This window comes from Onychostoma macrolepis, chromosome 14 (assembly GCF_012432095.1).
Source record: "Onychostoma macrolepis isolate SWU-2019 chromosome 14, ASM1243209v1, whole genome shotgun sequence".
NCBI classification, from domain to species: Eukaryota; Metazoa; Chordata; class Actinopteri; order Cypriniformes; family Cyprinidae; genus Onychostoma; species Onychostoma macrolepis.
In genome coordinates this window covers 23,977,856-24,005,143 of record NC_081168.1, presented here as the reverse complement: position 1 = coordinate 24,005,143, position 27,288 = coordinate 23,977,856, and the positions used below count along the sequence as shown (strand labels likewise).

Genomic DNA, 27,288 nt, shown 5'->3' with positions numbered 1-27,288 from the left:
TAGAGTACGGCTCATGACGTCAGATACTGTTATTCCTCCCCTTTGCATTTATTGCTTGTCCTTCCTACTGGTCGATGGATTTAGTGATTTCTTGCTTTTGCTGTTAACCAGTTCGTCTTTTCTGCAGTAAATGTCAACTTTTAGGTGTAAAAGAAATGCTTAATCTAGTCGAGCGAGTGATATAGAGGAATAGTCGTAGAACCTGCCTGTATTATCTGCAAAATGGAACAAAGAAGATACGCGCAATGGCTGATGGAGCACACGAAATTTACTCTCTTGTCTGCATTGCTTGTGTTTGGTGCGATGGGACGAGCGCAAATTCAGTACTCAATCTCAGAGGAGCAGAAGGACGGAGCTGCTGTAGGAAATATCGCGAAGGATTTGGGCATAGATCATAGAACCTTAAAAGAGCGAGGATTTCGGATCGTCTCGACTTCAGGCGAGTCCATGTTCAGTGTGAATCAGAATGACGGTGTCTTGTATGTGAACGGTAAAATAGACAGAGAAGAGGTGTGCGAGAGGAGCACCCCTTGTTTAATTAATCTGAAAATCGCTCTAGAAAACCCACTTGAAATTCATTATGTAATTGTTGAGATTTTGGATGTAAATGACCACGCTCCGAGTTTTCCTGAAAGCCAGATGCATTTAGAGATCGGAGAATCTGCCCTTCCTGGTGCGCGATTTCAGCTTCAGGCTGCGCGTGATTCTGATAGTGGCAGTAATTCTGTGCATCATTACAAACTCAGTCATAACGATAATTTCCGGCTTGAAGTCAAAGATCGTGGAGAAGACGGTAAAATTCCCATATTGATTTTACAAAAGCCTTTAGACCGAGAACTAACCCGAACCATCAACTTGCAGATAACAGCTCTTGATGGAGGAAAGCCTGCTAAATCAGGGACAATGGAGATAATGATTAACGTGATAGATATAAATGATAACGTTCCCGTTTTTACCAAAGATATTTATTCGGTCATGCTGAATGAAAATGCACCTATAGGTACAACTGTGATACAGGTTAACGCTACAGATTTTGACGAAGGCTCAAATGGGGAGATAGTTTATTCATTTGGTAAAAATGTTAATAGCAAAGTACGAAAGCTTTTTGATATCAACACCATAACTGGTGAAATAACTGTAGAAGGGCCCTTAGATTATGAGGTCAAAGACAGCTATGAGATTGACATACAAGCATCTGACAAAGGAACAGTTCCCCATACAACAGATAAGAGTATAATGATAAAAATTATTGATATAAATGACAATGAACCAGAAATAGAGGTCACATCATTTTCAAGTGCCATTCCAGAGGATTCTAGACCTGGTACTACAGTGGCTTTGATTAGTGTCACAGATTTAGACTCCGGACTCAATGGCAAAGTCTCTTGTTTTTTCGAAGATAACATGCCGTTCAAACTAATACCTTCTTCACAGCATAGCACATATTCATTAGTTACCACGTCACCTTTAGACAGAGAAACAAAATTTGAGTATTACATCACATTAGTTGCAAAAGATATGGGACAGCCATCAATGTCTTCTGTTAAAATTATAACTGTTCTGATATCAGATGTAAATGACAATAGTCCAGAATTCTCATTTTCTCCATATACATTTTATGTGATGGAAAATAATGTCCCAGGCAAATTTTTATTTTCTGTGTCTGCTTCTGACAAAGACTCTAATGAAAATGCTATAGTTAGCTATCACATATGGAGAGAAAGTAGTGAGGAAAACAAATATACATCCTTCCTTAATATTAACTCTGAAAATGGGGAGATTTATGCACTAAAGAGCTTCGACTTTGAAACTGTTAAAACCTTCCAGTTCCAAGTTGTTGCTACAGACTCTGGCACTCCGTCTCTGAGCAGTAACGTGACAGTGAACGTGTTTATTCTGGATCAGAACGACAATGTTCCAGTGATCTTATATCCAGTCAGCGCTAACGGTTCTGCTGAGGGTGTGGAAGAGGTTCCTCGTAATGTGAACGCAGGTCATTTGGTGACTAAAGTCAGAGCCTATGACGCAGATATAGGATACAACGGCTGGTTATTATTTTCACTGCAGGAAGTTAGTGACCACAGTCTCTTTGGTTTGGACCGCTATACAGGACAGATAAGGACTCTTCGCTCATTCACAGAAACAGACGAGGCCCAGCATAAACTGCTCATACTGGTCAAAGACAATGGAAACGTTTCACTCTCAGCGACAGCGACTGTGATTGTCAAAGTTGTGGAGCCCAAAGAGGCTTTTGCAGCTTCTGATGTGAAAAACGCAATAAAAGACGAGGAGGAAAACAACGTGACATTTTATTTGATGATCACTTTGGGCTCGGTTTCGGTGCTTTTTGTCATCAGCATCATCGTGTTGCTTGTAATGCAGTGCTCTAAATCGACAGACTATTCGTCCAAGTATTTACAGGATACAAATTACGACGGGACTCTGTGTCACAGCATCCAGTACAGATCTGGAGACAAACGGTACATGTTAGTTGGACCCAGAATGAGTATCGGCTCTACTATAGTCCCGGGCAGTAATGGAAATACTCTAGTGATCCCAGATCGCAGGAGGAGAGGTTCTGGAGAGGTAAGCAAATTACTTGTGCATCTGTGTATTAGTTGAAGGCAGGGATGGGCAGTATTTCAAATACATGTATTTCAAATACGTATTTGAAATACAAAATACTATTTTGTATTTAAATACCTTTGAACATTTTTTAATGTATTTTGTATTTAAATATATTTAATCTTAGTATTTCTGTATTTTCAAAATACATAAAATACTTTTTGCCAATCAACCTCTTTATTAGACTCCTGATTTCCTGTATCAACTAGTTCAGACATTCCACTTTCATGCATGTGAGCTGCAGCTGTATGACTCCATCTAGAATTGGGTAAAAAAGTTTTCAGAATTTCAGAAGTCTGATTACAAGCTTGTCTCATTCAAGTGCTGTTGGAAAGAACAGGTATAATGGAGGATGTCAGGTTTCCTGGGAAAAGCTTATAAAAAACAAAATTGCAGATATTTAAGGTATTTAATTTTGAATAAAATGTAGCATCCCATTCGTTGAAAACCATATAAACATTCACAGAGCTATCTATATAGTTAGCTTGTTGATGATTCTGGATTTTCAGTCAAATACATGCTGTTTTGCTGTGTATAAAACATACAAAATGCTTGAAATGGTTATTGCACTACAGTGTGCATGATTTTAACATTAAAACAAGGTGATCTTGCTTTTGTGGGAGAAAAAAAACAAAAAACAACAACACCTGTCCCAGCAGCAACTGTTTTCCCCTCCACCATGTTCATGGCCTGCACAATTCAGAAACTTGGGTATAAAAATTATCTCAGGGTTTCCCAGTAGAAAATGTGACAAAGGCAATCATGTCCAATTTCCATCTAGAAAACTCATATTTACAAAAAAAATAAATGAGTAAAAAATTGATTGCCAGTGAAGGCAGCATAAGATAAGGTGAGGATGTCATGGCCGGTTGTACTTGTTGATTAAGGTTAAAATGGAACACCATTCAGATTAGCACTTAGCATGAAGGGGAAAAAAAGAGCACTAGCAAGGGAAACATACCATTAGCACTAGTCAGTCTTGATATTTTTTTTTGTTTTGTTTTTGTTTTGGTCAGATTTTGTTTTTTATCACCTAGTTAGTCAAATGTGTTCATTAAACTTTAAGCATTACTAGTTGCTATTCCCATACGACAATATATATGTTAGTGATGATATAAAGTGTAAATCGATTCAACTTTTTCTAAATCATTTATATATCGTCGTGGTATGTAAATATATCAGTGGAGCTTTTAGTGCGCAGGAGCTATTGACATGTCAGAGCGATAAAGAAACATGGATAAATGAGTAATAAGCAGCTTTCTGTGTGTGTATCCCAAGACAAAGATAACTATAATGCTAATAATAAAGATATAAAGTTCAAAAAATTGTTCTAGGGCATACTCACAATAGGCACAGTTGCCTTGTACTAACGCCCAAGCACGATTGTCCTTTCGCTAACAGACAGATATCAGAGGATTATTACAGAGGCAGCTGAGGTTAATGGTGGAATTTGCAGCTTTACTCACAAACTGCAATACCTGTTCATCAATAAGGTGAGAACCAGACCCATTATAAATCTAAATGTTCTCAAATTTAATTAATTGAAAAGTGTGATATCAAAGTAGTAATAAAGATTTTTGCTGTCATAATGATAACAATAGCACATACAAAAATAGTAAATTAACTGTTACATGCTCCGGCGCGGTTAGCGGTCACACTACATGTGTACCACACACGAGCCACCTCTTCAAGCGGGCCAGGGCATGGTTAAACAAACCGCACTGGACACGGTACAGAGCAGTCACACTTGTGAAATGAACTGGACTTAGGGGGTCAATCGCGCTCAAGCATGGATCAGATCCCCTAGTGTGAGTACATCCTAAATCTAATAGCAGACAACACACCACAACTATAACCATAACAGCACAAAAAATGTTGAATGTTAAAAACATTGACAGCCAATCGGAATCATTTCTGCTTTAAAGAGCTTGAGCATTTAAAGTGACAGATGACACAACTGCATTGTATACTTAGAATATACTAATATAGTTATCCTTATAATTATCATTCTTGGTGTAAACAGGCCATAATAGTGTTACTTCACTGGATGGCTAATTTCACATGCATTTTCAAAATACAAAATACTGTATTTGTATTAAATTACATTTTTTCCCACACGGTATTTTGTATTTGTATTTAAATATATTTTTCCATGCAGTATTTTGTATTTTTATTTTAAATACATTTTGATGTATTTGTGCCCATCTCTGGTTGTAGGAAACAATCTTAAGGCAGAAGTTGGCTGCTCTCCGTGGTACTGAACCTGCTCAGGCTGATTTTCAAATGGAATACTGTTAGTATCTCTATCTATCTTATATTCAGATTTTATTTATTATTTAGACTTAGGATTTACATTACCAAAGCACATATTAAATATATAAAATATAGGTCCCACTTTATATTTGATGGCCTTAACTACTATGTACTTACATTTAAATTAATCATTTGATACAATGCACTTTTTGTGTACGTACATGTTTTTACATTGTACTTATATTTTTAAAAATACCTATATGTAGTTACATCTGCAATTAATTTCTGTAATTACATTTATAATTACACTGATCCTTCCCTTACACCTTAACCCACCCTTAAACCTACCCAAACCACCAAACCTGTCCCTAACCTTACCCATATGCCACTTCAATAGCAGCAAAAGTGTTTTGCAATACAGTATGAACACAATAAGTACATTGTATTTTTTTATTGATGTAAGTACATAGTAGTTAAGGCCACCTAATATAAAGTGGGACCAAAATATATTAACATATAGCCACTGAAGGAGGAAAGGGGGGAAAAAATGAAGTGCTAATAAAATAAGTAAGAACAGAACAGTTTGTCATTCTGTTTTCCTTTTATGCATTTTGCACAATATCCTAGCCCATGGCTGTGTTGTTTTTTTGTCGTAACAGGCCTTTCATATTTTGCAGCCAAGTTTCAGTATCTCTGAGTGGCAATGAAAATTGGATCTTTTTCTCTGTCTGATTAAAGTTATTGTGGTGGGTTGTGAAGTATGGAAAATGGTTTCTTAATATAATCTGGGAATGTTAATAAAAGTGCAATTCTGATTAAATTTCATTTATCATGAACTAAGTGCAGTCTTTTGTTTGCTAGGTCTGTCTGTGCCTGTTCATCTCTATGGCAAGGTTGTGTTTACTTGGTGTGTATATGGTCAGGACTTTTTTTTTTACTTTATGGTTGGTGCTTTGTTTAACTGTTGGTTTGTGAATACACCCAAATTGCATGTCCATAGAGTGTGATGGTTGTTGTAATTGACTGAATTGTTTTAGCCAGTTTCTGTTTGAAATGTAAATTTAATATTATTTTTAGCAATACAAACCTCTTGATTCACAGCCTTGTTTAGGTTTCCTATGTTGCTGATGTTTAAGGTATGTGTATTTGAGCTTGTTCTGAAGGCATTGTCTGGTTTAAAGTTGTGAGGTTGGTCTTGGCAGCTGGGTTTTTGTTACAAATCTCTCTTTCTCTTTTTCCCTTTCACTCACTCACTTGTTTTAATAAAACGGTATGTTCAGTCTAATGGGAGAATACGGAGTATTTAAACGTAGCTTAAATCACAGTTTTTGAGGATGGTTTTTAAGTCCACCGATAAAACTACATGCATTTGACACAAGTTTGGATGCTGCAATGCAACTAACGCTTTAGATCGCGAGATGTCAGTGTAAACCTAGGGAAAGACTCGTGACGTCAAACGGTTGCTCGTGGGTTTTTAGTTCCGCCCTCTCGGTTTATTCATGTTTCTCATTTTCAGCACCAGTGCTGTTAGATTTGTCAGGATTGAGTACAGCGTCCTTGCATTGTCTGACTGGGTTTCTGCGTAAATTTGAGTAACGATGGAAATATACAACACATATTTGTAGATTGATCTTGAAATTCCGTTGGAAGGGATTTTTGTAATATCAGAAAAATGGAACAAAGAAGACTCTCTCATCAGCTGGAGCTGAATGCGAAACTCGCTTTCATCGCTGTATCGCTGTTGTTTGGGAGAGCAGTTTGGGCACAAATACGGTACTCGATCTCGGAGGAGCAGAAGGACGGAGCTGCTGTGGGAAATATCGTGAAGGATTTAGGTATTGATCACAGAACACTAAAGGAGAGGGGATTTCGCATCGTCTCGACCTCAGGCGAGTCCATGTTCAGTGTGAATCAGAATGACGGTGTCTTGTATGTTAACGGTAAAATAGATAGAGAGGAGGTGTGCGAGAGAAGCACCCCGTGTTTAATCAATCTGAAAATCGCTCTAGAAAACCCACTAGAAATTCACTATGTCACTGTAGAGATACTAGATATAAACGATCACAGTCCGCTGTTTTCCGAGAATGAAAAGCGGCTGGAAATTTGGGAATCTGCTGTGCCAGGCGCGCGATATCCGCTACAGGCAGCGCATGATCCTGATAGTGGAAGTAATTCGGTTCAGACCTACAAACTCAGTCACAACGATCATTTCCGCCTTGAAATTAAAGACCGAGAAGAAGATGGTAAAATTCCTATTTTGATTTTACACAAGCCGCTTGACAGGGAAGTGACGAAAAACATAAAATTAGAATTGACTGCTTTAGATGGAGGGAAACCTCCTAAGTCTGGCTCAATAGAGATACTTATTGATGTGCTGGATATTAACGATAATGCACCTGTTTTTACGAAGGACGCTTACACGGTGACATTAAATGAAAACGCACCTGTGGGCACAACAGTTGTACAGGTCAAGGCCACTGATTTGGACGAGGGTAAAAATGGAGAGGTAGTTTATGCATTGGGAAATAATGTCAAGAATAATTTACGCAGACTTTTTAAAGTTAATGAAATCACAGGGGAAATTATTTTGACCGATCGTTTGGATTTTGAGGTCAAGGATAAATATGAGATTGACATTCAGGCATCTGACAAAGGAACTGTTCCTCTTGCGACGGATAAAAGTGTAATCATAAAAATAATTGATGTGAATGATAATGCACCGGAAATAGAAGTGACATCATTTTCAAGCGCCATTCCAGAGGATTCTAGACCTGGTACTACAGTGGCTTTGATTAGCGTCACCGATTTAGACTCTGGGCTTAATGGAAAAATCTCATGTTCAATATCCGATGATATACCTTTCAAACTAATGTCATCATCACACAATAATATTTATTCTTTAGTTACTTCTGGATTACTTGACAGAGAAACGAAATTTCAGTATGTCATCACATTAAGTGCAAAAGATATGGGACAGCCATCAATGTCTTCTGTTAAATCTATATCTGTTCTGATATCAGATGTAAATGACAATACTCCGGAATTCTCATTTTCTCCATATGTGTTTTATGTTATGGAAAATAATGTCCCAGGCAAATTTTTATTTTCTGTTTCTGCTTCTGACAAAGACTCTAATGAAAATGCTATAGTTAGCTATCATATATGGAGAGAAAGTAGAAGAAAACAAATATACGTCTTTCATTAATATTAACTCTGAAAATGGGAGATTTATGCACTAAAGAGCTTCGACTTTGAAACTGTTAAAACGTTCCAGTTCCATGTACTCGCTACAGACTCTGGCACTCCGTCTCTGAGCAGTAACGTGACAGTGAACGTGTTTATTCTGGATCAGAACGACAACGTTCCAGTGATCTTATATCCAGTCAGCGCTAACGGTTCTGCTGAGGGTGTGGAAGAGGTTCCTCGTAATGTGAACGCAGGTCATTTGGTGACTAAAGTCAGAGCCTATGATGCAGATATAGGATACAACGGCTGGTTATTATTTTCACTGCAGGAAGTTAGTGACCACAGTCTCTTTGGTTTGGACCGCTATACAGGACAGATAAGGACCCTTCGCTCATTCACAGAAACAGACGAGGCCCAGCATAAACTGCTCATACTGGTCAAAGACAATGGGAACGTTTCTCTCTCAGCAACAGCGACTGTGATTGTCAAAGTTGTGGAGCCCAAAGAGGCTTTTGCAGCTTCTGATGTGAAAAACGCAGTAAAAGACGAGGAGGAAAACAACGTGACATTTTATTTGATCATCACTTTGGGCTCGGTTTCAGTGCTTTTTGTCATCAGCATCATCGTGTTGCTTGTAATGCAGTGCACTAAATCGACAGACTATTCGTCCAAGTATTTACAGGATACAAATTACGACGGGACTCTGTGTCACAGCATCCAGTACAGATCTGGAGACAAACGGTACATGTTAGTTGGACCCAGAATGAGTATCGGCTCTACTATAGTTCCTGGCAGCAATGGAAATACTCTAGTGATCCCAGATCGCAGGAGGAGAGATTCTGGGGAGGTAAGCAATTGACTTATGCATATGTGTATTAGTTGTAGGAAACAATCTTAAGGCAGAAGTTGGCTGCTCTCCGTGGTACTGAACCTGCTCAGTTCAGGGCTGGGTTTCCCTATAACGATTGATTTTAGCGCTTAAGAGCGCTTCCTACGAGTCATTTTACAAACGTTCGTTATTGTTTCACGTGCGTTTCCCAAAAATGCACTTAACACGTAGCCGCATGTAGCCGTGCTTTAAGTGCTATTTAGGAGTCGCTATCCGTTGGTCAAGTGCTGAAATATCAATTTATAGACGGTTTCAACGGCAACAACATAAACAAACGTTACTGCGCATGCGCTTTTTTCTGGCCCTAACTTAAGTTCCGGTAGACATCCAGATACAATCAGTAACAACAGCTAAGTCCCTCTAGAGTAGATTGTTTTGATAACAAGCAAAATATGTTTGCTGCGTAAATCAGACTGACTGAGATGCAGCGATAACTACTTGGACGGACTTATTAAAAATGCAAATTCATTCTCTGCCAGCAGGAGGCGCTTTAAAGCGGGAGAACTAGATGTTTCCCCGGAAACGGCTGTTGGGCTGTACATTACACAAAGCAGTGCTGAGCTTACAAACGCTGCTTTATCAGGCATATAACATTCAAGTGAAATGAAAATGACATCGAACATTTTCTAAAGACAGTGTTCCTTCAGAAATACAGTGATATAAAAACACCTGCGCCTCATTTTGATTTTTAAACGTGCGTTACGTGCTCATGCTTATTCAGCGAAGCCATTTGGAAAATCAGTCAGTTTTGATATCGTGGCGGGTCGCCACAAATAAATAAATGTATGTGAAACACATCCCACATCACAACAATCTGAGCCCAACTTCATTACTCATCAATTTAACTTTAACTGTGTTTGTAGCCAGCGCCACTAACAAGACCGATAGACAAACACAGACCGGAAGTTAACTTAGGTCCAGGCGCGTGCGCCTGATGAAACCGTCTATAGAATGGCTCGTATTTGTAGTACAAGGTCGTTTATTGAAATGTTAACCTAATGCTGCGTTTCGGACAGCTCGGATATAATATAATATTATATATGTAAAAAGTACAATATTAATATATATATATATATATATATATATATATATATATATATATATATATATATATTATTGTTTTTAAAATCTGTAGAGACATTATTTGGTTTTCGTGCACGTCAGCAAACCATTGACAGATTTTTTATGAGATTATCCCTATTTTTCCCAGTCTTTGAAGCATATTTCCATTACTACTTGTATTATTATTATTATTTTTTTTATTTAGTCATTTAATTTAGATGTTTTTTTTTTGTTTGTTTGTTTTTTTTTTTTTTTGGTTATTTGCCCTTTTTAATTATTTAGCCTAATTTCATTTTATATAAATAAAAAAGTGTACAATAAAGTACAACCAAAAGCTTTAATTATAATCACATTGCACTTGAATAAAGTTAATGGTGTAATCTGCCGATTGTCCAGCTGTTGACCTTATAATTCTGTCTTCTTACGATGCAAGTAGGGCTTTACGATTACTCCAGAGTACTAGATCTAGGCTGCGTTTCCAAAAAGCATCGTAAGCCGAAGAAGTTCGTAAAAACGATCGTACGACTGATCTTTATATTACGGTCTGTTTCCCCAAAAGCATCGTAACTTAAGTAGTACTTGAAAATCATCGGAGATCTACTAGTACTCTGGAGTAATCGTAAAGCCCTATGTGCATCGTAAGAAGACAGAATTATGAGGTCACCTGCAGGACAGTTGGCAGATTACACCTGTAACTTTATTCAAGTGCAAATGTGATTATAATTAAAGCTTTTGATTGTACTTTATTGTAGACTTTGTTACTATTTTTTTTAAATTAATTTATAAATGAAATAATTAAAAATAGCAGAAAACAAAAAAATCGACATTTAAATTAAATGACTGGGGAAAAAAAAACAATAAAAGAAATAATGTAGGAAACACGCTTCAAAGACTGGGAAAAATAGGGATGAATAAAAAATAAATAAATAAATAAAAATAAAAATAATTGTCAATGACGAAAACCAGCCATGTATTGGACCCAGAAATAATGTCTCTACAGATATTATATACTATATAGAATAATATTAATGTGCAAATATAATATTAATGTACTATATGTATATAGTATATTCTATAATATTATTATATATAGTAGATTAATATTATACTTATCACTTATATACTTATTATATTTACTGATATTATATTGTATTATATTATATTATATATTCTAGCGCTCTCTTTTATAATTCTATTTTATCTATCTGTCTTCTTTTTATAAAAAAAAAAAAAAAAAAAAAAAACACACACAGACACTTGACCCTCTATCAATTGCATATTTATTCTGCAAGCTTTTCTTGAAAAACTAAAACTACCTTTCTTTTTTTTTTCTATCTACTTGTTTCTTATAAAAAAAATAAAAATAAAAAACAATTAAAAAAAAAACACTAGGCTACTTTTTTCTATATTATATCTACTCGTTTTCTTTAAAAAATAAATAAAATAAAAAATTGCTACGTGTACTGTGTTAGGCTAACCGAGACTTGTCATAGCACTTGCATATTGTTGCTCTTTTGTTGGTTTTGATTGCTTCTATTGTCCTCATTTGTAAGTCGTATTGGATAAAAGCGCCTGCTAAATGACTAAATGTATATTATATTATATTATATTATATTATATTATATTATATTATATTATATTATATTATATTATATTATATTATATTATATTATATTATACTATATTATATTATCTGAGCTGTCTGTAACGCAGCATTAGATTAACATTTCAATAAACGAGCGTGTACTACAAATACAAGCCATTCTATAAATTGACATTTCAGCACTTGACCAACGGATAGCGACTCCTAAGTAGCACTTAAAGCACGGCTACGTGCGATTGTGTTAAGTGCATTTTTGGGAAATGCACGTGAAACAATAACGAACGTTCGTAAAATGACTCGTAGGAAACGCTCTTAAGCGCTAAGATCAATCGTTATCGAGAAACGCAGCCCTACAATGATTTTCAAGTGCTACTTAAGTTACGATGCTTTTGAGAAATAGACCGTAATATTAAGATCAGTCGTACGATAGTTTTTACGAACTTCTTAGGCTTACGATGCTTTGGGGAAACGCAGCCCAGTACTGTTATTCAAATGGAACACTGTTATCTCTGCCTTTTTTAGATTCGGATTTATTTATGATTTAGAGTTACTTATAACTACTATTTATGTGGTCATGGAATTTAATAGCTGATTTATTTTCATTATTTGTGCGTTCCCCTCTTACTCTGATCTTGAAGGGATTATTTGGAGTTTACACTGTAATAGTAGTAGATTTTTTGCTGAACTCTGCTTGCAGTCTCTAATGGTGTTTGTCCTTTTAGTAAACAGTTGGTCTGTGAACGGACCCCAGATCGCGCATCCATAGAGTGTGATGGTTTTTGTAACTGACTGGATTATTTTCAGCCAGATTCTGATTGAAATGTAAATTAATATTCAACAATACAATACTCTACATACCTTGTCCCCCAGATTGTTTGCAGTTTTGAAGTTTCCTGTGCTGCTGATGTTTATTCTAAGGTTTGTGTAGTTCTAATTGTGTTCTAAGGGCATACTGTCGAATTCAAAGTTATGAGGTTGGTCTTGGAAGCTGGGTCTTTTTCAGAATTTCTCTTCTTCTCTCTTTTCCACTGACTCACTCACTCACTCACTCGTTTTCATAAAACAATATGTTCGATCTAATGTAATACTATTGAGTACTTCAGTACAGCTTAAACCATGGTTTATATGGATTTTTTAAGATAAAACTACATGAATTTGACACCAGTTAAATGTTTTTGGTCGCTGCAATGTAACTAACGCTTTAGATCAAGAGATGTCAGTGTAACCTAGAGAAAGACTCGTGACGTCAAATGGATAAGGTTTTTTTTTTCTTCTTCTTCTTGTTCCGCCCTCTCGGTTTATTCGTGTGTTTTCTCATTATTAGCACCGGGGCTGTTAGATTTGTCCGAATTGAGTACAGCGTCTTTGTATTGTCTGACTGGCTTTCAGCGTAAATGTGAGCAACGATGGAACTTTACAACAAATATTTGTAGATTGATCTTGAAATTCTGTTGCAAGGGATTTTTGTAATATCAGAAAAATGGAACAAAGAAGACTCTCTCATCAGCTGGAGCTGAATGCGAAACTCGCTTTCATCGCTGTATCGCTGTTGTTTGGGAGAGCAGTTTGGGCACAAATACGGTACTCGATCTCGGAGGAGCAGAAGGACGGAGCTGCTGTGGGAAATATCGCGAAGGATTTAGGTATTGATCACAGAACACTAAAGGAGAGGGGATTTCGCATCGTCTCGACCTCAGGCGAGTCCATGTTCAGTGTGAATCAGAATGACGGTGTCTTGTATGTTAACGGTAAAATAGATAGAGAGGAGGTGTGCGAGAGAAGCACCCCGTGTTTAACCAATCTGAAAATCGCTCTAGAAAACCCACTAGAAATTCACTATGTCACTGTAGAGATATTAGATGTAAATGATCACAGTCCACGGTTTTCCGAGAATGAAAAGCGGCTGGAAATTTGGGAATCTGCTGTGCCAGGCGCGCGATATCCGCTACAGGCAGCGCGTGATCCTGATAGTGGAAGTAATTCGGTTCAGACCTACAAACTCAGTCACAACGATCATTTCCGCCTTGAAATTAAAGAACGAGAAGATGGTAAAATTCCTATTTTGATTTTACACAAGCCGCTTGACAGGGAAGTGACGAAAAACATAAAATTAGAATTGACTGCTTTAGATGGAGGGAAACCTCCTAAGTCTGGCTCAATAGAGATAATTATTGATGTGCTGGATATTAACGATAATGTGCCTATATTCACGAAAGAAACTTATACTGTTGTATTGAATGAAAACGCACCCGTGGGCACAACAGTTGTACAAGTCAATGCCACTGATTTGGACGAGGGTCAAAATGGAGAGGTAGTTTATGCTTTAGGAAATAATCTTGATGATAACTTACGTGAACTTTTTAAAGTTAATTCAGTCACTGGAGAAATTATTGTGACTGGTGTTTTAGATTTTGAAGTCAAAGATATATATGAGATTGACATTCAGGCATCTGACAAAGGAACTGTTCCTCTTGCGACGGATAAAGGTGTAATCATAAAAATAATTGATGTGAATGATAATGCACCGGAAATGGAAGTGACATCATTTTCAAGCGCCATTCCAGAGGATTCTAGACCTGGTACTACAGTGGCTTTGATTAGCGTCACCGATTTAGACTCTGGGCTTAATGGAAAAATCTCATGTTCAATATCCGATGATATACCTTTTAAACTAATGTCATCATCACACAATAATATTTATTCTTTAGTTACTTCTGGATTACTTGACAGAGAAAGAAAATTTGAGTATGACATAACATTAGTAGCAAATGATGCAGGACAGCCATCATTGTCTTCTGTTAAATCTATATCTGTTCTGATATCAGATGTAAATGACAATACTCCGGAATTCTCATTTTCTCCATATGTGTTTTATGTGATGGAAAATAATGTCCCAGGCAAAATATTATTTTCTGTGTCTGCTTCTGACAAAGACTCAAACGAAAATGCTATAATCAGCTATCAAATATGGAGAGAAAATAGCGAGGAAAACAAATATACATCTTTCCTTAATATTAACTCTGAAAATGGGGAGATTTATGCACTAAAGAGCTTCGACTTTGAAACTGTTAAAACGTTCCAGTTCCAAGTTGTTGCTACAGACTCTGGCACTCCGTCTCTGAGCAGTAACGTGACAGTGAACGTGTTTATTCTGGATCAGAACGACAACGTTCCAGTGATCTTATATCCAGTCAGCGCTAACGGTTCTGCTGAGGGTGTGGAAGAGGTTCCTCGTAATGTGAACGCAGGTCATTTGGTGACTAAAGTCAGAGCCTATGATGCAGATATAGGATACAACGGCTGGTTATTATTTTCACTGCAGGAAGTTAGTGACCACAGTCTCTTTGGTTTGGACCGCTATACAGGACAGATAAGGACCCTTCGCTCATTCACAGAAACAGACGAGGCCCAGCATAAACTGCTCATACTGGTCAAAGACAATGGGAACGTTTCTCTCTCAGCAACAGCGACTGTGATTTTCAAAGTTGTGGAGCCCAAAGAAGCTTTTGCAGCTTCTGATGTGAAAAACCCAGTAAAAGACGAGGAGGAAAACAACGTGACATTTTATTTGATCATCACTTTGGGCTCGGTTTCAGTGCTTTTTGTCATCAGCATCATCGTGTTGATTGTAATGCAGTGCTCAAAATCGACAGACTATTCGTCCAAGTATTTACAGGATACAAATTACGACGGGACTCTGTGTCACAGCATCCAGTACAGATCTGGAGACAAACGGTACATGTTAGTTGGACCCAGAATGAGTATCGGCTCTACTATAGTCCCGGGCAGTAATGGAAATACTCTAGTGATCCCAGATCGCAGGAGGAGAGGTTCTGGAGAGGTAAGAAAAGGACTAGCGTTGTGCTATATTGCATTCATGGCCAGCATTGTACTTGTATTATTTTTTTAATACTTTAGTGTTTAGTGCTTTTATTTTAATTTTATAGCTACACATGCATGGGAATTACATATTATTCTTGGAATGTTTCCTGTGCCCAAATGACTGAACAAAGTCTAAAAGTAACCGTGAGAGCGAGGGTCGCTGTCCTTGGTGCTGAATACATGATGCAGCTTTTGATCTGCGAATTTGTCTCATTCTTTCTATATCTGTGAATATTTTAGGTGTATTAGATAAGCTCCAAGAACTTAAAAAAGGGTTAATTTGTTTCATTGTGAATTTGTAGCTTTTAATGAAGAGCAATGCAATGAAAGAGCGCCAGATGTCAGTGTAAACCTGAAGTGAAACTCAAAACGTAAGAGTACCTCCCTGTTTTTTTTTTTTTTTTTCTCGTCATCATTTAGATTTGTATATGATCTTTTTCATCAGCGGCGTGGCTTGCTCGGTGGTTTTGTCCTTTGTTTTTCTTCGTAATATCTTTCGAGAATTAAGGGGTCTTTCATGTGGTCATTGGACTAATATTTGCACAGTCGTTGTGAAATTGCTGTGGAACCAATACGTTGCAAAAATGGGACAAAGACGTGATCAGTGGCCTGAGCGGCATGCGAAAATCGTCTTCATTGTTGTATCGCTTGTCTTTGGCAGAACGGTTTGGGCGCAAATACGCTACTCGATTTCTGAAGAGCAAAAGGACGGAGCTGCCGTGGGAAATGTTGCAAAGGATTTGGGCATAGATTACAGAACCTTAAAGGAGCGAGGATTTCGCATCGTCTCGACCTCAGGCGAGTCAATGTTCACTTTAAATCAGAATGACGGCGTCTTGTACGTGAATGGTAAATTAGATAGAGAGGAGGTGTGCGAGAGAAGCGCCCCGTGTTTAATAAATCTAAAAATCGCATTAGAAAATCCTCTCGAGATTCATTACGTGACTGTTGATGTAATAGACGTGAATGACCACGCTCCGAGATTCCAAGATCAGGAAAAGCATTTAGAAATAAGTGAAACGGTGCTTCCCGGTGCACGATTCCAGCTTCAGGCAGCTCGCGATCCAGACAGTGGCAGTCATTCAGTTCAGACTTATAAACTGAGCCACACCGATTATTTCCGTATTGAAATTATAGATCGTGATGAAGAAGGCAAAGCTCCCGTGTTAACTTTACAAAAGCCGCTCGACCGAGAGATTACAAAAACTATGAAATTGCAGCTGACTGCTTTAGATGGAGGCAGACCACCGAAGTCTGGAACTATGGATATTGTGATAGATGTGTTAGATATAAACGATAATGCCCCTGTTTTCACTAAAGATACTTACACTGTAATGCTGAATGAAAACGCACCAGTAGGCACAGTAGTCTTAAGGGTGAACGCAACTGATTTGGATGAAGGTCAGAACGGGGAAGTAGTTTATTCATTAGGACATAACGTCAATTACAAGTTGCGCAAACTTTTTAATGTCAACCCAATCACAGGAGAAATTATTGTAACAGGTCTTTTGGATTTTGAGATAAAAGATAAATATCAAATTGACATTCAAGCATCAGACAAAGGAATTGTTCCTCTAACGACAGATAAAATTATAACTATAAAAGTTGCTGATATAAATGATAATCCCCCTCAGATAGAAGTGACATCATTCTCAAGTGCCATTCCTGAAGACTCCAAACCGGGCACAACGGTGGCTTTAATAAGTGTATCTGATTTAGATTCTGAAATAAATGGGAGAGTCACCTGTTCATTACCTGAGGACATACCTTTCAAACTAATGCCGTCATCACAAGAAAATACATACTCGTTAGTGACAACTTCATCTCTTGACAGAGAGACAATTTCTCGCTATGACATCACATTAGAAGCCAAAGACGCTGGTCAGCCACCGCAGTCTTCTGTTAAATCTATAACTGTCCAGGTATCAGATGTTAATGACAATGTTCCAGAGTTTTCTTTTTCTCCTTATGCATTTTATGTGATGGAGAATAATGCTCCAGGCAAATCTTTATTTTCTGTGTCTGCCTCTGACAAAGACACAAGTGAAAACAGTGTAGTCAGTTATCAAATATGGAGAGATGGTGTAGAAAACAAATATACATCTTTCATTAATATTAACTCTGAAAATGGGGAGATTTATGCACTAAAGAGCTTCGACTTTGAAACTGTTAAAACGTTCCAGTTCCAAGTTGTTGCTACAGACTCTGGCACTCCGTCTCTGAGCAGTAACGTGACAGTGAACGTGTTTATTCTGGATCAGAACGACAACGTTCCAGTGATCTTATATCCAGTCAGCGCTAACGGTTCTGCTGAGGGTGTGGAAGAGGTTCCTCGTAATGTGAACGCAGGTCATTTGGTGACTAAAGTCAGAGCCTATGATGCTGATATAGGATACAACGGCTGGTTATTATTTTCACTGCAGGAAGTTAGTGACCACAGTCTCTTTGGTTTGGACCGCTATACAGGACAGATAAGGACCCTTCGCTCATTCACAGAAACAGACGAGGCCCAGCATAAACTGCTCATACTGGTCAAAGACAATGGGAACGTTTCTCTCTCAGCAACAGCGACTGTGATTGTCAAAGTTGTGGAGCCCAAAGAGGCTTTTGCAGCTTCTGATGTTAAAAACGCAGTAAAAGACGAGGAGGAAAACAACATGACATTTTATTTGATCATCACTTTGGGCTCGGTTTCAGTGCTTTTTGTCATCAGCATCATCGTGTTGCTTGTAATGCAGTGCTCTAAATCGACAGACTATTCGTCCAAGTATTTACAGGATACAAATTACGATGGGACTCTGTGTCACAGCATCCAGTACAGATCTGGAGACAAACGGTACATGTTAGTTGGACCCAGAATGAGTATCGGCTCTACTATAGTCCCGGGCAGTAATGGAAATACTCTAGTGATCCCAGATCGCAGGAGGAGAGATTCTGGGGAGGTAAGACATTTTAAGGTTTGATATATTTTTATTTTATGTGTATTTTTATGCCATTGCCATTTAGATATGGATTGTGGTAAAACAGCTGCATCAAGCTCTTATACATACATGGCTGGACTTGGACAGTGGATTTCTAGGTCCCAACATACTTTGCATGGGATTGGATCAGAATAATATATGTTGAGATGTTACTAAGTGAAGGATGTACTCACTAGTGTTTATTTTTCAGATTTAGAAGAGTTCATGTTGTTGCTATTTTTGTGGTTGCTATTGTGCTGAAGCATGGATCTTGTACTTAGATTATGGGCTGCAATGAAGGTCATGGTGTTGCTTTACTAAATATGCAGTAGCTGTGCAAATGCCAGTGCAGTGTGTATTTTCTTGTTTACTCTTCTTATACATTGTAGTCAGTTTAAAATATTTATAAAAAAATATATTTAGCATGTGAAAATGACCTATTCTAGATTTTTTTGAACTGAAGATTAATTCGATATTTTGAGGTGAAATTCAAAGAATACGTGAAGTTAAACTGATGTGTTTTCATTGAATTAATAAGATTTTTATTTGATGGTACATCTTATTTATTTATTTAGATGATGATGATGATAATGACAATGATTATTATTATTTAGTATGGTGGTCTATGCTTTTCCTCCCTACATATGTTTAAGTAAACTAAGACTTAAATTTTATAAGTAATAATTGTTATACAATCCTTGTACTATAGCTTTTAGTAAAGGAAGGGCGTCATACAGTAGTCCCTACTCTGAGAATAATTGGCCTTACACATCATGTTTTGAACTCCATATCATACCATGATGGCTTTAGAATGTTAATTAAAGTTAGAATGTTTGATAATAAGCTTCAAGTTGACAAATTTTGAGTGACAAATGATCCAGCTACTACCTGTTTGTTATAAAATGAATGACTTTCTAATGCCAATGAACTTATGAACTAGCATGCCTTCCAATGCCAGTGATTGTTTGTTTAAAACTTCAGCGTTTATGATTGTAGCTCTAGGCTACATAAAGTGGACTGTTTTGGTTGGCATGAGATATAAAACTACAATACTATTGCAGTGGCTTGTAAACATTTAAAATCACTTCTGTGCGCCATTTGGACATAAATCTCTTGTCTTAAATATGACTTAATTTAATATCCATGTTATTCCGTTTTATGTTCTTTTTAAAATGTTTATCATTTTGTCAGATAAACCTGTTTTTCGACTTAGCCTGCCTATTGTTTTAATTTCTCAGTTCGTTTGCAGTGAAAAATAAATTCGCATGGTGTCAGTGCACACCAAAAATACGGACCTGACGTGGCATCGTGTGTTGGCAATTTCATTCGCTCTCTCCATCAGTTCGTTAACAACGCCGTGGACATTGCCTTCACACTCGCCAAGAGCTACTTGCTTTGTATCGTAAGGATTTTCTGACATAAATCATGATTTTTATGGTTAGCGCTTAACTTTGTTATGGGTCAACATTTTAGAGTGGAACATCTTTAAACGCCGTTTTAATTTCCTGCAAAATGCAACAAAGGGCGCGTTCGTCATGGCGCCGCGGACTTCTGTTAATGGCACTGGGAACGCTGCTTTGGAGAGAGGTATGCGCACAAATACGATATTCTCTTTCTGAGGAGCAAAAAGAAGGATCTGTGGTCGGAAACCTTGCGAAGGATTTAGGTCTCGATACCAGAACGTTAAAGGAGAGAGGATTTCGGATCGTTTCAACCTCGGGCGTCTCGCTGTTCACGGTAAATCAGAATGACGGGATTTTAAGTGTAAATGGGAAAATAGATCGCGAGGAGGTGTGCGAGAGAAGCGGCTCGTGTGTCATCAATCTAAAAATCGCACTAGAAAACCCTTTAGAGATTCACTACGTCTCGATTGAAATCGTGGACATCAATGATCATGCTCCGAGATTCCCGGAGAAAGAAAAGCGATTGGAAATATCGGAATCTGCCTTACCTGGAGCTCGGTATCAGTTACTGGCGGCGCGGGATCCCGATGGCGGAATGAACTCTGTTCAACAATATAAACTCAGTCATAATGACAATTTCCGCATAGAGGTTAAAGATCGCGGAGAAGATCGCAAAATGCCCTTTTTAATTCTTCAAAAGCCTTTGGATAGAGAAACAAGCCGTAGACACAAGCTAGTCCTCACTGCGCTTGATGGAGGGCGACCCCCAAAGTCTGGAACAATGGATATAATAGTTGAAGTTTTGGATGTTAATGACAATATGCCAGTTTTCATACAAGAAGTTTACTCTGTAACACTTCAAGAAAATGTCCCTGTGGGCACAACTGTTATACAGGTTAATGCTACTGATATGGATGATGGTTCAAATGGCGATATTTTTTATTCGTTTGGTAAGGATATAGACACTAGGCTTACACAACTTTTTGATTTAAACTCCAGTACTGGAGAAATGACTGTGATTGGTCCAATAGATTTTGAAGTTATGAATAACTTTGAAATAGATATCCAAGCATCAGACAAGGGAAGTGCTCCTCTCACATCAGATAAGAGTATAACCATAAAAATCGTTGATGTAAATGACAATGTGCCCGAGATAGAAGTCACATCATTTTCAAGTGCAGTGGCTGAAGACTCTAAAATTGGAACAACAGTGGCTTTAATCAGCCTCAGTGATTTGGACTCTGGTGTAAATGGGAAAGTGTTGTGCTACATAACTGAAGAAGTACCTTTCAGACTAACTGCATCATCCCAAGATAACATTTACGCACTGGTTACAGCCTCATCTCTTGATAGAGAAACTGTGCCTCGCTATGACATCACGTTAGTAGCCAAAGATGCTGGGCAGCCACCTCTGTCTTCAATTAAAACTATAACTGTGCAGATATCGGATGTAAATGACAATAGTCCAGCATTTTCTCTTTCACCTTATGTTTTTTATGTGATGGAAAACAATATTCCAGGAAAATCTTTATTTTTTGTGTTTGCTTCTGATCATGATTTAGATGAAAATGCTGTTGTACACTATAACATTTGGAGAGACCCTGGAGAGGATACCAAATATGTGTCTTTCATTAATATTAACTCTGAAAATGGGGAGGTTTATGCACTAAAGAGCTTTGACTTTGAAACTGTTAAAACGTTCCAGTTCCAAGTTCTCGCTACAGACTCTGGCACTCCGTCTCTGAGCAGTAACGTGACAGTGAACGTGTTTATTCTGGATCAGAACGACAACGTTCCAGTGATCTTATATCCAGTCAGCGCTAACGGTTCTGCTGAGGGTGTGGAAGAGGTTCCTCGTAATGTGAACGCAGGTCATTTGGTGACTAAAGTCAGAGCCTATGATGCAGATATAGGATACAACGGCTGGTTATTGTTTTCACTGCAGGAAGTTAGTGACCACAGTCTCTTTGGTTTGGACCGCTATACAGGACAGATAAGGACCCTTCGCTCATTCACAGAAACAGACGAGGCCCAGCATAAACTGCTCATACTGGTCAAAGACAATGGGAACGTTTCTCTCTCAGCAACAGCGACTGTGATTGTCAAAGTTGTGGAGCCCAAAGAGGCTTTTGCAGCTTCTGATGTTGAAAACGCAGTAAAAGACGAGGAGGAAAACAACGTGACATTTTATTTGATCATCACTTTGGGCTCGGTTTCAGTGCTTTTTGTCATCAGCATCATCGTGTTGATTGTAATGCAGTGCTCTAAATCGACAGACTATTCGTCCAAGTATTTACAGGATACAAATTATGATGGGACTCTGTGTCACAGCATCCAGTACAGATCTGGAGACAAACGGTACATGTTAGTTGGACCCAGAATGAGTATCGGCTCTACTATAGGACCAGGCAGTAATAGGAACACTCTAGTGATCCCAGATCGCAGGAGGAGAGATTCTGGGGAGGTAAGAAACTTTACGGTATGATATATTTTCATTTTTTAAATGTATTTTTATGCCCATTACATTGAGATTTAGATCATAGTGAAAGAGTTGCGTCAAACTCTTAGACATACATTACTGGATCTGGATAGTGGATTTCTGGGTCCCAACATACTTTGCATGGGACTGGATCAGAATAGTACATGTTGAAATGTTACTAAGTGCAGGGCATACTCGCTAGTATTTAATTTTCATATTTAGAAGAGTTTATGTTGTTGCCATATTTGTGGTTGCTATTGTGCTGAAGCATGGATCTTGTACTTAGATTGTGGGCTGCAATGAAGATCATGGTGCTGCTTCACTAAATATGCAGTAAATGCCAGTACAGTGTGTCTTTTCTTGCTTACTCTTCTTATACGTTACAATTAGTTAATAATATTTATTAAAATTATATTCGGCATGTGAAAATGACCTGTGCTAGTTTTTTATTTATTTAATTAATTAGATATTTTGAGGTGAAATTTATGGAGTAAGTCAAGTTAAATTTACATCTTTTCATTGAATTAATAAGATTTTTATTTGATGCTACAGTTTGACAATTTCATGTTCAGATAAAACTAGCAAACTCTGCCTCAGACAGTCAATCAGTCTGTCTGTCTGCCTATCTATCTATCTATCTATCTATCTATCTATCTATCTATCTATCTATCTATCCTATTTATTGATTGGATTGATTTGATTGATTGATGATGATGATTTTTATTATTTAGTGTGGTGGTTTATGCTTTTTTCCCTCCTGCATATAAAATGAAAGCCTTAAAATTAGTTATATTTAAAATAAGTCATAATGTTATAAATTCCTTGTACTATAGCTTTTAGTAAAGGAAGGGTGTCATACAGTAGTCCCTACTCTGAGAATTATTGGCCTTACACATCATGTTTTGACAACTCCATATCATACCATGATGGTTTTAGAATGTATGTTTTCAAAGTAGAATGTTTGTTAATAAGCTTCAAGTTCACAATTATTGAGTGACAGTGATCCAGCTACTACCTGTATGTGTAACACAGTGAACTTCTTTTTGATGCCAATGAACTATGAACTCCTTTCTAATGCCATTGATTGCTTGTTTAAAAGATCACAAGTTAACTTTTATGATTGTAGGTCTGAGCTATAAAAGTGGATTGTTTTGGTTGGCATGAAATATGAAACTACTACTACTGCAGTGGCTTGTAGACAATTAAAAGCACTTCTGTGCGCCGTTTGGACATACATCTCTTGTCCTAAATATGGCTTATTTAAATGTTCATGTTATTCTGTTTTATGTTCTTTTTTTAAATGTATGTCATTTTGTCAGATAAACCTGTTTTCGACTTAGCCTGTCTATTCTTTTAATTTCTCAGTTACGTTCGTTTTGCAGTGAAAAATAAATTCGCATGGTGTCAGTGCACACCAAAAATACGGACCTGACGTGGCATCGTGTGTTGGCAATTTCATTCGCTCTCTCCATCAGTTCGTTAACAACGCCGTGGACATTGCCTTCACACTCGCCAAGAGCTACTTGCTTCGTATCGTAAGGATTTTCTGACATAAATCATGATTTTTATGGTCAGCGCTTAACTTTGTAATGGGTCAACATTTTAGAGTGGAACATCTTTAAACGCCGTTTTAATTTCCTGCAAAATGCAACAAAGGGCGCGTTCGTCATGGCGCCGCGGACTTCTGTTAATGGCACTGGGAACGCTGCTTTGGAGAGAGGTATGCGCACAAATACGATATTCTCTTTCTGAGGAGCAAAAGAAGGATCTGTGGTCGGAAACCTTGCGAAGGATTTAGGTCTCGATACCAGAACGTTAAAGGAGAGAGGATTTCGGATCGTTTCAACCTCGGGCGTCTCGCTGTTCACGGTAAATCAGAATGACGGGATTTTAAGTGTAAATGGGGAAATAGATCGCGAGGAGGTGTGCGAGAGAAGCGGCTCGTGTGTCATCAATCTAAAAATCGCACTAGAAAACCCTTTAGAGATTCACTACGTCTCGATTGAAATCGTGGACATCAATGATCATGCTCCGAGATTCCCGGAGAAAGAAAAGCGATTGGAAATATGGGAATCTGCCTTACCTGGAGCTCGGTATCAGTTACTGGCGGCGCGGGATCCCGATGGCGGAATGAACTCTGTTCAACAATATAAACTCAGTCATAATGACAATTTCCGCATAGAGGTTAAAGATCGCGGAGAAGATCGCAAAATGCCCTTTTTAATTCTTCAAAAGCTTTTGGATAGGGAAACAAGCCGTAGACACAAGCTAGTCCTCACTGCGCTTGATGGAGGCGACCCCAAAGTCTGGAACAATGGATATAATAGTTGAAGTTTTGGATGTTAATGACAATATGCCAGTTTTTATACAAGAAGTTTACTCTGTAACGCTTCAAGAAAATGTCCCTGTGGGCACAACTGTTTTACAGGTTAATGCTACTGACATGGATGATGGTCCAAATGGAGAAATTTTTTATTCGTTTGGTAAGGATATAGACACTAGGCTTACACAACTTTTTGATTTAAACTCCAATACTGGAGAAATGACTGTGATCGGCCCAATAGATTTTGAAGTGATGAATAACTTTGAAATTGATATCCAAGCATCAGATAAAGGACCTGTTCCTCTCACATCAGATAAGAGTATAACCATAAAAATCGTTGATGTAAATGACAATGTGCCTGAGATAGAAGTCACATCATTTTCAAGTGCAGTGGCTGAAGACTCTAAAATTGGAACAACAGTGGCTTTAATCAGCCTCAGTGATTTGGACTCTGGTGTAAATGGGAAAGTGTTGTGCTACATAACTGAAGAAGTACCTTTCAGACTAACTGCATCATCCCAAGATAACATTTACGCACTGGTTACAGCCTCATCTCTTGATAGAGAAACTGTGCCTCGCTATGACATCACGTTAGTAGCCAAAGATGCTGGGCAGCCACCTCTGTCTTCAATTAAATCTATAACTGTGCAGATATCGGATGTAAATGACAATAGTCCAGCATTTTCACTTTCACCCTATGCATTTTATGTGATGGAAAACAATATTCCAGGAAAATCTTTGTTTTCTGTGTTTGCTTCTGATCGTGACTTAGATGAAAATGCTGTTGTACACTATAACATTTGGAGAGACCCTGGAGAGGATAACAAATATGCGTCTTTCATTAATATTAACTCTGAAACTGGGGAGGTTTATGCACTAAAGAGCTTTGACTTTGAAACTGTTAAAACGTTCCAGTTCCAAGTTGTTGCTACAGACTCTGGCACTCCGTCTCTGAGCAGTAACGTGACAGTGAACGTGTTTATTCTGGATCAGAACGACAACGTTCCAGTGATCTTATATCCAGTCAGCGCTAACGGTTCTGCTGAGGGTGTGGAAGAGGTTCCTCGTAATGTGAACGCAGGTCATTTGGTGACTAAAGTCAGAGCCTATGATGCAGATATAGGATACAACGGCTGGTTATTGTTTTCACTGCAGGAAGTTAGTGACCACAGTCTCTTTGGTTTGGACCGCTATACAGGACAGATAAGGACCCTTCGCTCATTCACAGAAACAGACGAGGCCCAGCATAAACTGCTCATACTGGTCAAAGACAATGGGAACGTTTCTCTCTCAGCGACAGCGACTGTGATTGTCAAAGTTGTGGAGCCCAAAGAGGCTTTTGCAGCTTCTGATGTTAAAAATGCAGTAAAAGACGAGGAGGAAAACAACGTGACATTTTATTTGATCATCACTTTGGGCTCGGTTTCAGTGCTTTTTGTCATCAGCATCATCGTGTTGCTTGTAATGCAGTGCTCTAAATCGACAGACTATTCGTCAAAGTATTTACAGGATACAAATTATGATGGGACTCTGTGTCACAGCATCCAGTACAGATCTGGAGACAAACGGTACATGTTAGTTGGACCCAGAATGAGTATCGGCTCTACTATAGCACCAGGCAGTAATAGGAACACTCTAGTGATCCCAGATCGCAGGAGGAGAGATTCTGGGGAGGTAAGAACCTTTACGGTATGATATATTTTCTTTTTTTAAATGTATTTTCATGCCCATTACCATTGAGATTTAGATCATAGTGAAAGAGTTGCATCAAACTCTTAGACATACATTACTGGATCTGGATAGTGGATTTCTGGGTCCCAACATACTTTGCATGGGACTGGGTCAGAATAGTATATGTTGAAATGTTACTAAGTGCAGGGCATACTCGCTAGTATTTAATTTTCATATTTAGAAGAGTTTATGTTGTTGCCATATTTGTGGTTGCTATTGTGCTGAAGCATGGATCTTGTACTTAGATTGTGGGCTGCAATGAAGATCATGGTGTTGCTTTACTAAATATGGAGTAAATGCCAGTACAGTGTGTCTTTTCTTGCTTACTCTTCTTATACGTTAGAATTAGTTAATAATATTTATTAAAATGATATTCGGTATGTGAAAATGACCTATGCTAGATTTTTTTTTTTTTTTTAACTTAAAATTAATTAGATATTTTGAGGTGAAATTTATGGAGTAAGTCAAGTTAAATTGACATCTTTTCATTGAATTAATAAGATTTTTATTTGATGATACAGTTTGACAATTTCATGTTCAGATAAAACTAGCAAACTCTGCCTCAGACAGTCAGTCAGTCTGTCTATCTATCTATCTATCTATCTATCTATCTATCTATCTATCTATCTATCTATCTATCCTATTTATTTATTTATTTGATTGATTGATTGATTGATGATGATGGTGATGATTTTTATTATTTAGTGTGGTGGTTTATGCTTTTTTCCCTCCTGCATATAAAATGCAAGCCTTAAAATTAGTTATATTTAAAAATAAGTCATAATTTTATAAAATCCTAGTACTATAGCTTTTAGTAAAGGAAGGGCGTCATACAGTAGTCCCTACTCTGAGAATTATTGGCCTTACACATCATGTTTTGACAACTCCATAT

At 37.8% G+C, this 27,288-nt stretch overlaps 4 protein-coding genes and 2 pseudogenes across 4 annotated transcripts in view; all 6 read left to right on the top strand.

The window, feature by feature from the left end:
- Nucleotides 1-201: 201 nt before the first annotated feature.
- LOC131553134 (protocadherin alpha-3-like) lies at nucleotides 202-2,622 on the top strand. The gene has a single exon (XM_058797553.1). The coding sequence runs from the start codon at nucleotides 223-225 to the stop codon at nucleotides 2,620-2,622; it is 2,400 nt and encodes a 799-aa protein (XP_058653536.1). The 5' UTR covers nucleotides 202-222.
- A 3,767-nt stretch (nucleotides 2,623-6,389) lies between these two features.
- LOC131553133 (protocadherin gamma-C3-like) lies at nucleotides 6,390-8,923 on the top strand (annotated as a pseudogene).
- A 3,437-nt stretch (nucleotides 8,924-12,360) lies between these two features.
- LOC131553663 (protocadherin alpha-C2-like) overlaps nucleotides 12,361-27,288 on the top strand; it is a 120,902-nt gene continuing 105,974 nt past the window's right edge. Inside the window, exon 1 of the mRNA XM_058798489.1 lies at nucleotides 12,361-15,459. Within this exon, the coding sequence (XP_058654472.1) occupies nucleotides 13,099-15,459 (2,361 nt within the window). The 5' untranslated portion in view covers nucleotides 12,361-13,098. The remainder of the gene's footprint in view (nucleotides 15,460-27,288) is intronic.
- Nucleotides 15,943-18,463, top strand: LOC131553932 (protocadherin alpha-3-like). The gene has a single exon (XM_058798911.1). It carries the CDS (start codon nucleotides 16,085-16,087, stop codon nucleotides 18,461-18,463), a length of 2,379 nt encoding a protein of 792 aa, XP_058654894.1. The 5' UTR covers nucleotides 15,943-16,084.
- Nucleotides 19,556-22,348, top strand: LOC131553931 (protocadherin alpha-8-like). The gene has a single exon (XM_058798910.1). It carries the CDS (start codon nucleotides 19,973-19,975, stop codon nucleotides 22,346-22,348), a length of 2,376 nt encoding a protein of 791 aa, XP_058654893.1. The 5' UTR covers nucleotides 19,556-19,972.
- LOC131553675 (protocadherin gamma-A11-like) lies at nucleotides 23,663-27,273 on the top strand (annotated as a pseudogene).

Coding starts and splice junctions, on each gene's coding strand:
- LOC131553932 (XM_058798911.1), top strand. CDS start 16,085: ATGGGACAAAGACGTGATCAGTGGCCTGAGCGGCATGCGAAAATCGTC.
- LOC131553931 (XM_058798910.1), top strand. CDS start 19,973: ATGCAACAAAGGGCGCGTTCGTCATGGCGCCGCGGACTTCTGTTAATG.
- LOC131553134 (XM_058797553.1), top strand. CDS start 223: ATGGAACAAAGAAGATACGCGCAATGGCTGATGGAGCACACGAAATTT.